At 47.1% G+C, this 15,675-nt stretch overlaps 2 protein-coding genes across 3 annotated transcripts in view; one reads left to right on the top strand and one right to left on the bottom strand.

Moving 5' to 3' along the window:
* DIAPH2 (diaphanous related formin 2) overlaps nt 1-7,781 on the bottom strand; it is a 1,247,874-nt gene extending 1,240,093 nt beyond the window's left edge. Inside the window, exon 1 of one of the 2 annotated variants that reach the window (XM_066581425.1) lies at nt 7,220-7,781. In XM_066581425.1, coding sequence (XP_066437522.1) covers nt 7,220-7,345 — 126 coding nt within the window. In that variant the 5' untranslated portion in view covers nt 7,346-7,781. The remainder of the gene's footprint in view (nt 1-7,219) is intronic. The other variant, XM_066581424.1, reaches the window with a different exon arrangement.
* On the top strand, nt 1,730-15,115 carry LOC136580666 (uncharacterized). The gene is made up of 2 exons (XM_066581426.1): nt 1,730-2,523; nt 14,573-15,115. Exons 1-2 carry the CDS (start codon nt 1,777-1,779, stop codon nt 14,804-14,806), a joined length of 981 nt encoding a protein of 326 aa, XP_066437523.1. The 5' UTR covers nt 1,730-1,776; the 3' UTR covers nt 14,807-15,115.
* Nucleotides 15,116-15,675: the final 560 nt, after the last annotated feature.

The raw sequence follows: 15,675 nt of genomic DNA, 5'->3' as shown, positions 1-15,675 counted from the left end.
ACAGGTGGGTGGGGCTTCGGAGGGTAGTCAGGGGGTGGGTCAGGATCCAGTCGCCCCTCCAGCGGCGACAACATCTGGTAGAAGTTATGCCAGTGTCGCCGCTGGAGGGAGGGGGGATGCGTCCTCCTCGTCTTTGGGCTCTGGGGACGGCGTTTTGCAACAGCGCCTCCTGGAGGCCTTGAGGAGAGGGGAGAGCTCGATGAATGTAGGGGGCAGAGTTGTGGATTTGTCTCTCTGGGTGGAGAGACACGGTCTTGGTGCCTTCCGAGAACAAAGGGGGGAGACCGTCTGGTCCCTGCCGACAACCGGGCAGGACATTGGCCGTAGGAATGTGGCTCGTCTTCAGTGGAGAGGCAATGACGCGTGCCCATCCAGGAGTAAGGTGGTGGAGCTTCTGCTGAAGATGGGTTTCAGGGCAAATGACATCTATGCCCTGATCCATCCTTATGGCACGTCTGAGTTCGACATCAGCTTTGCTCGCCCGGAGGGCCTGGAGCTCTTCTGGGGGAATTATGAGCTGATGAAGGACGAGCCCGGCTGGCGCGGTTTCGCTGCACAAGTGGTAACCCGCCAGACTGGAGTCAAGAGAGTGACCGTTTTGACTCGTAACGAGTCCCTCTCTTGTTACGATATCATGACTTGGATAAGTCGGTACGGAGAGGTGGTGGATATGCCCAATAAGAACCGGGACGAGCACGGCATCTGGTCCGGAGCCTGGACGTTTATGGTGAAACTTAAGCGTTCAGGGAATTCGGTGGCCCACATACCATCCGCGGCCTTCCTTGGCAGGGATCGTATCTTGGCCTTCTACCAGGGGCAGCCGAAGCTCTGTCACAAGTGCGGCGACCCCACACATTTGAGTGCAGCCTGTAACGTCATCAAGTGCGCTCTGTGTGGCGAGGTAGGTCATCTTGCGGCATCTTGTGCAGAGATTAGGTGTCACCTGTGTGGTGACCTCGGTCACCCATTCAGTCGCTGTCCGCGCTCTTTCGCCAATGCGGTCATGGCCCCAGCGGAGGAGAGCCGTGAGGTTGCTTCTGCAGGGGAGGGGACCAGCAGAGGCGATGGAGCCCAGGAGCTAATGAAGAACAAACATGCTGGGGCAGCCAAGCTAAGGCGCCAAGAGAAGCGCGGAAGGGGCAGGGAGCTGGTGGAAACCCAGGTGGCAGGTGGGTCAATGCTGGCCTCTGCTCCGGACGCAAATCATGTGGCTGAGGCTCCAGGGGACAGGGAGCTGGATGAGGAGGTCAGGAGGATCCAAAGGGAGGAGGCTGCCACTTATTCAGATTCTTCCCACTATGAAAGTGTGGGTGAGGGCAAGGATGAGTGGCAAAAGAAAAAGCGCAAGCAGGGCTCCAAGAAAATGAAAAAAAGGGAAGGGAAATCTTCCCCTGCAACGGGCCAGGTGCAGGAAGGCAATCTAAACTCTCCTCTTGTTGGGCTCTCCAACAGGTACCAGGCTCTCTCGTCCTCGGAGGAGGCAGAGGTATCCAGGACAAGCGTGGGGCCTACAGGGGGTGCTGAGCCTTCCTCTTGTGGGGGTTTGGTGACCTCCAGGGGGAGGGCTGGCCCAGAGCCCAGTGGCAAGGAGGACGAGGTTGAGGAGCCCCTTGCCATGGACCTCTCAGTGTCCAAGAAACGTGGCAAGGGGTCATCCTCAGACCCTGATGAGAAGGGGGGTGGGAAGAAGAAAGCCATCTAACTCGATCACCAATGATGGCGGCACCCGCTCCGTTGACGCTGGCATCCATTAATGTTGCCAGCATTAAATCTGATATGGCTAGATTTGCGGCCTTTGATTTTCTCGGCCGCGTTGAAGCTGACATTTTGTTTTTGCAAGAGACCAGGCTGCCAAATCTGGCAGCGGTGCATAAGGCAAGGAGGGAATGGAGGTCTGGTCCATCTTACTGGTCTCTTGCGGCCGAGCCATATAGCGGAGTGGCGGTACTTTTTACCGCAGCGGTTGAATGCCGACGGGTTATCGAGTTAGAAATAGGGAGGTGCCTGATCCTGGATGTTCTCATGAAGGGACAAGAGCTTCGGCTAATCAACATCTACGGTCCCCAAACCAAGCGGGACCGCAAGGATCTTTTTATGAGGATCAAGCCGTACCTTTTTACCAGTCGGCAGGTGATCTTTGGGGGTGACTTTAACGCAGTCACGAGGACCCGTGACAGGGGAGGCTCCCTAGGCAAGCTGACTTATGATAGCGTCGCGCTTAATAGCATAGCTAGCGAAGCTCGCCTGGTGGATGTCCACATCCGGCACACCCCAGGCCACGCGGGTTTCACCTATTATAGAGGCGAGTGCAGGTCTAGAATAGATAGGTTTTATTTGAAGGAGGAAGCCATCTCTTCACCAGTTTCTGTTGTTGAGGTGGAATTCTCCGACCACTGTCTGATTTTGTTTTCCCTGAATGTTGCAGAGACCCCCCGGATGGGTAGAGGCTTATGGAGGCTGAATTCATCACTCCTGGAGGAAGCAGAGATAAGACAGTCCTTTGAGGATTTTCTGCAGAGCCAGGTACCATTACTGGATCTTTGTAGCAGTAAGTCAGAGTGGTGGGAGATGTTCAAGATCAGGGCGGCGAGGTTCTTCCGCCAGCTCTCTAGCCTCAGGAGCCTGAGTAAGTACCGTCTTTATCAGGGCCTGAGGAGGAAACTCGAGCATCTTGTCTCGACTGGAGGTCGCCGCGAGGAGATCTCCAGAGTGAAGTCTTTGCTCAAAGGGTGCCAGTATAATAGGCACGCATCTTTGGTTTTTGAGAGGGACTTCGGGAAGTACCACTCGCCCGACCCTTACAGAAACTGCAAGATGTCAGTGAATCGTAAAGTTGTCACTGGACTGATCGACGGTACGGGATCTCTGAACAGGTCCAGATCAGGGATTCTGGAAGTCATCAGATCCTTCTACTCGCACCTTTTGAGAAAGAGGGATCTAGATCGAGATATGATGTCGGCTTTCCTGGCTGAAGCTGTTCCTGAGCCAGGGGATGACATCTCCCTTAATGTTTTGACAGAGGAGATCAACATAGAGGAAGTTAAACTGGCGATTGATGGGCTTGCGCTCAAAAAATCGCCAGGACCGGATGGCTTAACATCTGAGTACTATAAGACCTTTAAGGACCTCTTGAGTCCCCTCTTGACTGAGGTTTTCAATGAGTGTCTTTCCTCGGACACTCTCCCAAAGTCAATGAGGAGGTCGGCTTTGATCCTTCTGTCAAAGGGTAAAGACTCGAGCCGTATTGAGAACTGGCGTCCCATAGCACTTCTCAACACGGACAGGAAGGTTCTGGCAAAAGTGCTGTTTAATCGGCTGGTCAAGTTTGCACCCCGGCTCCTCTCGGGCGCCCAGCATTGCTCTGTTCCAGGCCGTAGCACCTTTAGTGCTGTTCTAGGTGTCCGGGAGGCAGTGGAGCAGGGTAGGGCTGGTCACTGGGAGGGGTACCTGCTGTCCTTGGATCAGGCCAAAGCGTTTGATCGGGTTAATCACGAGTACCTCTGGTCTGTTCTTCTGAGGTATGGCCTGCCAGTGGGGTTTGTCAATTGGCTCAAGACATTGTACGCGGGGGCTGAGACTTTCCCGCTAGTGAACGGTTGGGTCGGCCACCCATTTGAGGTTGGGTCTGGCGTCCGTCAGGGTTGTCCTCTGAGCCCCTTGCTGTACGTGTTTGCCATTGATCCTTTCCTTAGGATGATTGATGGTGGGCCTATGGCGGGGGTCGGGATGGATCGGGCGGTGCCGGAAGCCACCCTCAGGGTGGCAGCGTACGCTGATGACGTCACCGTCTTTGTGTCCTCAAGGGGGGAGGCAGAGTACGTGATGGCAGAGGTGGATCGCTACTCGGAAGCATCCGGGTCCGGCATCAACTGGGATAAGTGCGAAAGTCTCTGGTTAGGAAGGGGAGATCCTACATTTAGTCTCCCGGACACCCTTCCAGTGCCCCAGGACTCGGCTAAAGTTCTCGGCATCAAATTCGGCCGGGGAGATTACCCCATGCAAAATTGGGTGGTCAGGCTCGATGGTGCCACTCAGAAGGTGGCCCAGTGGAAGGGTTGGTCTTTGACCCTTCGGGAAAGGGTTAACCTGATCAAAACATACCTGCTCCCTTTATTCATCTACCTGGGCAGCGTATGCATTTTGCCAGAGCCTCTCTGGACCCGGGTCTACAACCTGTTCTTCCTAATGTTGTGGGGGAACAGGTTGAACCTAATTAGGAGAGATGTCACATATCGCACGAGGAGACTAGGGGGGTTATCTATGGTCAACCCCGTGGTGTTTCTCGTAAACACCTTTGTTAAGATCAATATAGGCAACCTCTGGCAAGAGAGGGCTCCTCCGTGGGTATTCTCCTGTTGGGGATGGCTTCGACCTTTCTTCCAGGAATGGGAGACAGGAGGGCGAGTGAAGGATCTTCGCACGCCGCACGGGCATCTTCCAGCTTACGCTACCGTGGTTCTGAAGATGATACGTCGGTGGGGTCTGGGGATGTGGGAGATCAGAACTCTGTCGAGGAAACTCCTCGATAAGAGGGTTCTGTTGACCCATTTCCAGAAGCCCCTGGCGCTCAAGGACTGCCCAAGTCGGGACCTGGAGGGAGGGTTACGTTTATTGAATTCTGACAGGATCCCCTTGAAGTTTTGGGACTTGACTTGGCGCTGTTTCCACGGGAGACTGTATGTAAGGGGCAACTTGAAGAGCAGGCCTCTGGTGGATAGGGGTTGCCCCCGCCAGGAGTGCAGCAACGTACTGGAAAGCATGGAGCATTTCCTGCTTCAGTGTCCCTTTAATACAGAGGTGTACAAACGGGTGGGAGCCTCCATTGGTTGGCCCAGGTTGGCACGCCTCTCGTATGCGGAATGGGTCTATGGGGTATTCGGGGACCTTGGTGGCAGGGACCGGTGCACTTTATTCTTAGTCAGCCTAGTAGTCAGGTTTCACATTTGGAACGCACGGTGTTTAGTTTCGACGGAAGAGAAAATCCTCCCCGTGGATGAGGTGAATAGAAACATCCTGGGTGACCTGGTGAAGGTGCGCTCTCTGGATTATGAGAGGTCGGGCACGACTAAGGCCTCTCTCCTATGGAGAGGGTTTGTATTTCGTTAGGGACAGTCTTCTTATTGTTAGGGTCTTAGTAGGGACAGAATAGGGAGAGGTAGGGACAGTTTCTCTGGGGGTAAGTTTTAGGGAAGGAGTAGGGACATTGTAGGGACAGATTAACTATAGGGATAGTTTTTCTCTATTTGGTCGGTGCCCGGCTTATCATATCCAGTCCTGGTGGAGGGCTGTGTGTGACACTAGTAGAGTTTTTGTTTTCGGTCAAAGATAAAGTATGTACGGCTGCAGGTAACTGAACCTTAGGCTTTCGGGTATTAATGTGTAGTGTTGGTTTATAGTGGTGTAATATAAGATATGTTATATGTTTTGTTTTGTATATAGGGCTAGGGGTTATAGATAGGTTGGGTGGGGGTTTATTGGGGGGAGGGGGGGGGGGATTTATGCCTCAGCCGTAGCTTGACACGTCCCGGACAATGAACATTGGGCACGGACTGTTGGTGCGGGCGTGGCCCTCAGGCTGCGGCGGGCAGGGTGTGTGTATGCGGTGCAGCTCGGCTCGTCCTGGACATAGACATTGAGCACGGACTTGGGATGCAGGCGTGGCTCCCAGGCTGCACCGTAGGGGGTTGGTTGGGGTGTGTGGTGGTTTGGTCTGGGTATAGGGTTAGTTTAGGATTATGTAAGGTTTTATTCTTTAGGTGGTGGGCATTTAAAAAAAATAAAAAAAAAAAAAAAAAATATATATATAAAAATAAAAAAATAAAATATAAAAAAAAAAAAAAAAAAAAAGGGATTGGGTTGTTCTTCTTATTATTGTTATTATTATTACTTTCGTTGTTGTTTGCATTATTGTTATATCATTGCTTCGGTTATTAGTCATATTTTCTTTCTTCTTTTGGGATTTCTGGCTGGATCCTGTGAGTTAGGGATGTTTTCTTACATGTGTGTATATTGTTATATGTAGTATGTAGTGTATATGTATTGGCGAGGATGAGTGAGTGTAGTTTGGAGTGCAGGTTGGTGTAGTGTGCTGCGTGTATTGTTTGGACCAGATGGACCTTTTTCTTTTGTCCTGCAGTAAGGCAAAGTACAGTTAATATGTGATAATTTGTTTTGGTTTTATGTTTATGTCTTTTATGCCAAGTGAGCGATATTTATGTTCTGTTTATTGTTATGTTTTTCACTTTTATAATAAAAAGATCTACAGGATGTAACTCGGGATCAGTACAGGATAAGTAATGTATGTACACAGTGACTCCACCAGCAGAATAGTGAGTGCAGCTCTGGAGTATAATACAGGATGTAACTCTGGATCAGTACAGGATAAGTAATGTATGTACACAGTGCCTCCACCAACTGTAGGACTAGTACCTTCATTGATGTCATCATGCCTTGTCATGTTTGGTGAAATGGTTTCTTTTGAGAAATATTACGTTTGCATTGAAGGCATAAAACAAAAAATCACTACAATAAATACCCGTGGAAGGTATAGAAATAAAATAACAGCCACAGCTGAAAAACGCACATGTCACTACCAGTCGGGATATTTCTAAGCTTCCATTCACTGACATGTAACATCTGACAGTGCATAATTTTACATACACATCTATGCAATAGTAAAACTCCACCTAAAAGTCCTATATGACAAGCCTCGTATTACAGGGGAGCTGCTGGAACCCATCATAATCATCCTGCAGCCTCTGCACCTCCTACTACTCCCCCACTGCAGCTGCACCAAATAAATAGATCAGCAAAGGCAGCGAGTCTCAGACATGGATGCTACCTGCAAGATGCTGCAAGGAGACAGGAGGTCTTACAGGTGCCTGAGCACGAATGTGACAGGCAGGAAGCCTGAGACAGACAAATGCATTCTGTCAATGTCATCCCCACCCTCCAGCAGCAGCTCCCCAAACACCCCTCCTTTTCTATGGTTGGGCAGACATCTCCTCCCTCTCCCAGCATCACCTAGGAAGAGAAGACAAGAGGGGTAGAGGGGGGATAGAGAGCAGCAATAAACACAGTCACATCATGAAGTAGGCACTGCCATACTGCTCACGTTTCTTAAACAAGGGGGGCTATGAGAAATGCAATATGGCCATGCCCACAACCGCACATTGGAGGCAGGTCTGGCCAACAGAGAGCAAAGCTCAGGACTACTCACCAGCTTTGGTTTATTTTTGCTGTCGTCTTGATCATTGGGTTTTCTTTTTGGATTCCTGCCGCCGCCAACCTCAGAGTTCTTTCCCGGGGAGTCTTCTCCTCCGGCAGCTGCTTGCTGGTTATCCATTTTTTTCTCTTTTATGATATCCCCCCAACAATCCTCTAGTCAGATCTGTGTCACCCAATGCCAGGCTGGTGCTGGGCGGTTGAGGGGGGGTTAATGTGACAGACACCACCTATTATGTCTTTATTAATACTGTGTGTCTTGTCCCTCCTTTACGTACACGCGGGCTCCTTTAAAATCAGTACCTACCCCACTGCACAGGTTGTGACAACCCTGTCAAACAAGTCTGGTGGGCCAGCCCCTATGGGGGTTCCTCAGCTACCTCCAGCCCTGGGTGTTTGCATGCCTCAAGCCTTTTTTGCTATTTTTTCTCTTCTCTCTTTAAGCTAGTCTCCCTTTAAGGCAGCAGAGAAAGGAGTTCTCTCTTCGCTATACACCCTCCCAACCAGGAAATGAATCTCTAGGCTGGAACAATCAAGGGCCTATCGAATACACATGTATACAGCGCAGTGTGCGAGCTCAAGAGCTTCTTTGCACATCCTGTCTGACGATTATCTTCAGCGGGGCGTTCATAAATCCCATGAAATTATGTCACCATTTGCCCATCATTCAGGCATTGGTCCCTTTGTTTGCGCTCTTTGTTTTGTTACTACTTGATACATTGTAGTCAGGGAAAAGACACAAATCTGTTACTGTTTACGGCTGCCTTTTAACTCTTTCCTGGTTCTTAAGGGCAAAGCTACATGAATCTGTTCTTCAGGATGTTTGTCAATAGGTTGGCATCAATTGAGCAACACCGTGAGCAGCAGCTGTATTGCCCACAAAGCCATGTGGTCCTGTGCGAGTCACGGCAAACTTGTAGGAGTACAACCAGTGAAAAAATCTGATAAATTTTGTACTAATAATGACTTCTTGATGCCACTTCATTGTCAGAAGGGTACGGTACAAACAAGTGTCATTGGTGAAAAGGGCGCAATGTTTTATATCACTGCTTTCAATTCTCAAGTCTCCCAGACATGTTGTGCGTTAGTGATATTTTATAAATGTGGTACTTGTTTTTCTTAGCATTTATTTCAACTGTACCTCTTCCCTACAGTGGCTAAGGTGCAATCACATGAGTAAGAAAATCCCACGTGTTTTGTGCATGGGTGTATGTGCAGGCTCCACTTTTGGGCTGGCTGCACATGACCGGGTGTGCATTGCAGAATCCAAAGCCAGTGGATTCCGCAGCAAATACCTTCGTAGCATGCTATGGAAAAGCACCTTTTCCTGCACACGAGCAGAAATCAACTGCTATTTTCTGCTTGTGGAGGAAAAATCGCAGCATGCTCTATTTTTGAGCGGATTCTGCGTAGACTGCTTCCATTGAAGTCAATGAAAGCTGTCCAAACCTCAGCCCTTCCACAATTGACATCGCGGAAAGGTCATAGATTACACGTCATCTCTAGGCAATGACACAAGAAAAGCAGGGGTTTAAAAAAAAAAACTGTACTGCGTATGTCCAACAGCAATCCATATGGACCATCTCTGGTACAGAAGAGAAGAATAGGTGAAGTACATGCGGATGCCGGCCAGGCACAGAGTCGGATTCTGCTGTGGGCCCCAGAATGCGGAATTCGACCCAGTCATGTGCAGCCGAGCTCAATTATACGGATTTTGATGCTTTTTTGTGTGGAAAGGCTGTGAATTTGCCTCAGCATCTTCCACTGTGGAAATTCGACCGCATTTCTGCTGTAGGAATGTACCCTTGGGTCACTTATACACGACCGAGAAACTCATGAAAAGGCATGCTGATAAACGCGATGTTGGGCTGAGTTTGACAGGCCAGATATCGTGGTCATCCGTGTGTAGATAGCCTTAGGCCGGCTTCACACGAGCGTGACGGGCTCCGCTGCGGAATATTCCGCAGTGAAGCCCGTCACGGCGCCCCCCAGAGACCCCATACTTACCAGCGGAAGATAGTGTGAAGACGCTTCCCCGCCCACCGCCGTCGCGTCATGTGACACGCCCACCGCGTCACATGACGCGGCCGTCCGTGTCACGTGACGCGCCAGCCGCGTCATATGACGCGCGGCGGTAGGCGGGGAAGCGTTTTTTCACGCTATCTTCCGCTGTGTTACAGCGGGAGCTAGCGTGAACGGACGGCTTCCATTGACTGCAATGGAAGCCGTCAGAGCGTACACCCGCGGCAAATAGAGCATGCCGCGGGTGAGGACGGGAAATTTCACGGTGCGAAATTCCGCGGTGAAATTACGCATCATGAGCATTGTGCTATTAGGTTCAATAGAACCTAATAGCAGGGGGCAACGCAGCGGATTTTTGCCGCGAATTTACGCGGCGTAAATCCGTTCGTGGGAAGGAGGCCTTAAGGTGCTTTCGCATATGCCGTAATGGACCACAACAAACCATGCAGTAGTGGGTACTGTCAAATAATGCAGATTTTGTAGCATTGTTAAAGGGGTTGTCCCGCGCCGAAACGGGTTTTTTTTTTTTCAACCCCCCCCCCCGTTCGGCGCGAGACAACCCCGATGCAGGGACGTACAGAAAGCTCACCGGAGCGCTTACCTTAATCCCCGCGCTCCGGTGACTTCTATACTTACCTGTGAAGATGGCCGCCGGGATCCTCTGCCTCCGTGGACCGCAGCTCTTCTGTGCGGTCCACTGCCGATTCCAGCCTCCTGATTGGCTGGAATCGGCACGTGACGGGGCGGAGCTACACGGAGCTACACGGAGCCCCATAGAGAACAGGAGAAGACCTGGACTGCGCAAGCGCGGCTAATTTGGCCATCGGAGGGCGAAAATTAGTCAGCACCATGGAGACGAGGACGCTAGCAACGGAGCAGGTAAGTATAAAACTTTTTATAACTTCTGTATGGCTCATAATTAATGCACAATGTACATTACAAAGTGCATTAATATGGCCATACAGAAGTGTATAGACCCACTTGCTGCCGCGGGACAACCCCTTTAACTTTGGAATGCGTTTTGCATAACATTTTGTGGGGGTGCAGGTTGGGTGGCACCTGGAATATAGGGACCATAATATAATAAATTTCCACTTGTCTTTCAAAAGGAGTTTTATCGAGGAGCTACAAAAATACTGAACTTCAGGAAGGCTAAGTTTGACCAGATCACAGATGCCCAAAAACATATTGACTAAGACAATGACCTCAAAAATAAGAGTACGGACTATAAGTGCAAAATGTTTAAAAACATCCTAAATACTTACTGTGAGCGGTTCTTACCTTGCAGGAATAAAAGGGTTAGTAATAGGTGAAAAAATGTGGCTTAATAAAGATGTAAAGGGGACAATAAGAAACAAAAAGAAAGCCTATAAACTACTAAAGCGAGAAGTTCAATATTTCATTCCATCTCCGGGATTCCTTTGTCTTTTTGCTGGTGTGAATAGTGATGTGTTCTGTGTCTGTTTGTAGGTGTTCAGACATTCAGCATGAACAGTCCTGTTCAGTGTGTGTTGTATTTCCCTGTGTTTGTTGGTCAACAGACGCCTTGTCTTGTGTTCCTGCCTGTGACCATCCAGAGTAAGCCAGGCCCCTAGGATCCAAAAGGGGACAATAAACAGCAAAAATAAAGCATTTAAACTACTGAAACAAGAATTCAGCAAAGAAGCACTGTAAAACTCAGATAAAAGCAGCAAATATGGAGACAGAGAGGCGTATTGCCAAAGACAGTAAAGCTAACCCTTAACTGTTCTAAAACTATATAAATAGTAAAAAGATGAATACTGAAAGTGTTGGCATTTTAATAAATAATATAGGAGAAATTGTGGAGGGTGATTAGAAGAAAGCAAATCTATTAAGTAGCTTTTTCTCCAGTGTATTCCCAGAGAAAAATGAAATGTCAGATGAGATACAAAGTGATAAAGTAAACTCTCCACTAAATGTCATCAGTTTAAAGACCCCTTCTTTGCGATATGCAGAGAATAGAACCTATTGAGTTCAATGGATTCATTTTCATAACTCTTTTTTGTGTGTGTGAGAAAAACGCAGCATGCTCTATTTTCGTGTGCACTTGCACACCAAAGGTCTCCATATAAGTCTATGGGAGGTGTGAAAATGTGCACTAAATGCACACACAATTACTTAATATTCTGGCCAATACCATAGGAAAAAGAACAGATCTGGAACTGATTTGGCTAAATAGCCTTTAAAATTACTGCGGGGGTAGTCCCTGCATCTATGTGACCTGGCCATGTGAGTACAAAAACTATAGCTATATGCACAAAAACACACAAAAGCACATTGTTCACTGCACTTCTGCAAGCGTTTTTTGAATAAACGCTCGTGTGAAGGCGCCCTTGCAGAAGAGCAGAGCCACCTTAAAAAGATTAAAATAGACCACTTGCTGGGTCCCGATAGCATACACCCCCGGGTTTTAAAGGAATTAAGTAATGTGATAGACAGTCACTTGTTTCTTATATTTAAGGACTCTATAGTGACGGGGTCTGTTCTACTGGATTGGTGCATAGTCAATGTGGTGCCAATATTTAAAAAAGGGATCGAAGAGCGAACCTAGAAACCACAGGCCAGTAAGTTTTACTTCTGCTGTAGGTAAAATCTTTGCAGGGTTTCTAGGAGATGCCATCCTGGAGGTTCTCAAGAAAAATAGCCGTATAACTCCATATCAGCGTAGGTTTATGAGAGATCGCTGCTGTCACACCAACCTGATCAGCTTCTATGAGGAGGTAAGTCCTGGACTGGACCGGGGAGTCACTGGATCTCGTGTATCTGGACTTTTCCAAAGCTTTTGATACTGTGCCGCATAAAAGGTTGGCATATAAAATGAAAAAGCTTCTCTGGGGGAAAATGTGGGTAAGTGGGTGAGTAAATGGTCAGTGATAGAAAGCAGAGGGGGGTTATTAATGGTACATACTGTTAATGAGTCACTATTACTAGTGGGGTACCACAAGGGGCAGTATTGAAGGGGCTACTAGTGGGGTACCACAGGGGAAAAGTATTGGAGGGGGTCACTTTTACTAGTGGGGTACCACAGGGGGCAGTACAGAGATCTCTCCCATCATTTATTTATACCCAAGACTGTGACTGTAACAAGGGGGCACCCTCTACATCTAGAGGAAAGAAGGCTTTTATATAACATAGAAGGGGGTTCTTTACTGTAAGAGTAGTGAGACTATGGAACTTTCTGCCTGAAGACGTGATAATAACCAACTCTCTAAAAAAGTTCAAGAGGAGCCAGGATGCCTTTCTACAATATTACATTCCCTAGAATTTTATGGCAGAATTACATATCTGCCATGTGTTAGAAATCTGCAACAATTCCTCAAGATGTTAGGAATTCCACTGTAGAAAAACGTGGTGCAGATTAAAAAAAATGCGGATTTAAAGTCCCATAGGATAACAGTACATGTGGATGCACCCTAAGGGTATGTGCAGATGCTGCAGATCTGCAGCAGATTTTGGGTAGAAATGCTACAGATTTGCTGCAGGCTTCGCAGCATATAGCTAAGGAGAAACTGCCAGAATTTTGAAGACTGCAGTGAGATAGAACTTAATGAGCTTTTATGGGATTAAAATTTTGATAACTCATTGTCAGGACAGGTCATCAATTTTATCAGTGGGGGTTTACCCCCCAGTATCCCCACCATTGAACAGAAGAGGGCGTGGTCACTGCAGCCTCTTCTCAGGATGGTGACGTCACTTTCATTTGCCACGTGACCTGACAGCAGCTCAACCCCATTCAAGTGAATTGGACTGAGCTGCAATGCCAGGCACAGCCACTATACAATGTACAGCACTGTGCCTGGTATGGACTGAAGGGACAGCGGCACTCACATCAATCAGCTGAGTGGCAGGGACTCCTACCAATCAACTACTGATGACCTAGCCTAAGGACAGCTTCTTAGCCTAGAAAACTCCTAAAAGTGTTAATAATTGGTCGCTGACAATCTAACATTTGCTCTGTGTTACGTGAAACTTAAATATAAAAGCTAAATGCTGATTGGACGCTGAGGAGGATTCTGTGGATTAACCCCTTTAGTGGCACGCCCGGAAAATCTCCTAAAAATCAGTGTGGAAATATGCTGAAGGCTACCTAAACCTGCCACTGAAAGGTTAATCCAGAAAAAGAAAGCGACTGTCTGGAGTTTTGTTTCTTGTATCAGCACAGATTTTAAATTTTTTTTAGTTATCAGTTTCCTAACTAGAGTTGCATGAAATGTGATTAGTTTATCTCCGATAACCAGCAGCAGTATTCATATAGTAGGGATGGGGTGAGCGGGGGAGGAGAATGGCTTCCCCCATGATAAGAACGCAGAAAAGTTTAGCTTTAAAATCTAATATCTGGAGGCTGCATGGAGATTTAGTCAGCTTAATAAAAATTCCCCCAAAAAACACAAAAACTCTGAGTGCAGTGTGTGCTCATTAGGTGAAGCAGAGAAAACCTATGACATCATTACAACACGTGACTGTAGTTCTATGACATCATAATCCAATGAGACTTCAGCTTCTTCTCTATAATCTCATTATTACATGTGAATGTAGCTGTATAACATCCTTATTACATGGGACTGTAAACTCTGATCTCATGTTTACATGGGACTGTAGCTCTATGACTGTATTATTGCGAGCATGGAATAAATGAATGACCCTATTATTACATGTGACTGTAGCTCTATGATGTCATTGTAGATGTATAAACCTATTATTACACAAGACTAAGGAGAGACATTAGAGTAACAATTGCCAATTACGGTCAGAACTTTTGTGCCCTCCAGTGAACGTCTTCTTGCTATTAGAAGAGAAGACTCATTGATGACTGAGGAAAAGCTCTTCTTTCTCTTCCTGTAAGCCGCCCCTTGTGGAACAGGAACTCATTTGCTGACTCATTTATTACATATACATACAGCATACAGATGTAGCAGAGCTGGATTCGTCATTAAATTATTTCTTTTCTGCAGTCTAATTCGTCACATCACATAACTCAGAACATTCAACTGCAATCCTGCCAAAAGTCATTGCTAAGAAATCGTGATCTGACCATGAATTATGTTAAATGACAAACTCAGCTCTCCTACATCTGTAACTAGAGTAATGGCTCACTTAATAACGTCTGTAGATGTGCAACAATTTGATCCATTTCATGTTGTTTATGTGTTCTGAGTAAAATCCTGTAGTAACAAAAGAAGATAATGTATTTTCTGGAATTTCAACCTTTACATTTGCCAGATGTGGGAGAGCTGAGTTTGTCATTTTTAACTATCTAAATCTTAAAATGACCATACACAGATAAATGTCTGAGTTGTTTTTGCAGAGAGCCTTGCGAGGAGTAAGCTTCCCCAGTGCTGCTGTCAAGTTGGGTTTTCTTGTACCAGATAGAGAGAGTGCAACTCACATTCCTGGAATGACCGGAGGGAAGTCTGCAGATTATCCAAGGAAATATTGGCTACAATTACCGATCACAAATGCTGAGCCATCACCGGGAGAGAAACCACCAGTGAGGGCAGATAGATCGACAGGCAGTATTTGGACATTCAGATATTGGTGATGTGGAATTGCGAGTACTATCATCCAGGCTCATCATTGTACAGTTTCCCCAAAGGTCCTGCGCTAATAATATGTTCAGTAGACAGTGACTGAATATTCCAGTTATTGAAGTTCCTACAAGTCTGAGTTACTTCAGTGGAGTCTCCTACTTTAAACCACCACCCGTTAAGCTATTTACTCCTGGCCAGGATAAATCATTGACTATGATAATTTTACATTGGGCGCATAATGTTAATGAAACCCTTTTCAAAGGGTAGGAGCTTAAGTTAGTAAACTGTCTGCATTGTATCTAAATAATCCTGTTGTATGTTATCACCATATTATTCTTTATTGTACATTCAGTAAACTATTACTTGTTCAGCTGAACTAGTGCAAATCCTTTCCATCACCTTAGATCTATTCCGCACCTGTTAAGGGTATGTTCACACACAGCAGATTTGTTGTAGAACTCCCCTCCCTCCTGTATGTTTCTATGGGGCTGTGGCTGGATTTCTGCAACATTTCTACTATTTCTGAACTTAATGGCACCCAGCGCTGGCTGAGACCTCCATCCTGTAAAGTGCAATACTAATACCAGGAAACCAACATAATGCAGTCGATGGATGGAGCGGAGACCGGAAAAAGGAAGCAAAATGTATGCACCATCAAGTGGTCACCTGCAGGAGGAACTTCTCCATGTCTGACCGACAGCCACACACTTTCCTTGTATTGTGTATGTTCTGCGTGTTTAGAGACCTCAAATACATAGCACAATACAGACGCATGTTATCACTTCCTGCATAGGGAAACTGGGGGTGAGGAAAAACTACCATATATAGTTATATCATATCTATCTATATCATATCTATTTAGCTATCTAATATCTATCTA

This window comes from Eleutherodactylus coqui, chromosome 10, assembly GCF_035609145.1.
Source record: "Eleutherodactylus coqui strain aEleCoq1 chromosome 10, aEleCoq1.hap1, whole genome shotgun sequence".
Taxonomy (NCBI): Eukaryota; Metazoa; Chordata; class Amphibia; order Anura; family Eleutherodactylidae; genus Eleutherodactylus; species Eleutherodactylus coqui.
This window is presented reverse-complemented; position numbering and strand designations above follow the sequence as displayed.

Bases quoted from the DNA above. Each gene is read 5' to 3' on its own strand.
- LOC136580666 (XM_066581426.1), top strand. From the start codon at position 1,777: ATGGCTAGATTTGCGGCCTTTGATTTTCTCGGCCGCGTTGAAGCTGAC. The intron at 2,524-14,572 runs GTACCATTACTG...TTGTTTTTGCAG, and splicing joins AGGATTTTCTGCAGAGCCAG to AGAGCCTTGCGAGGAGTAAG.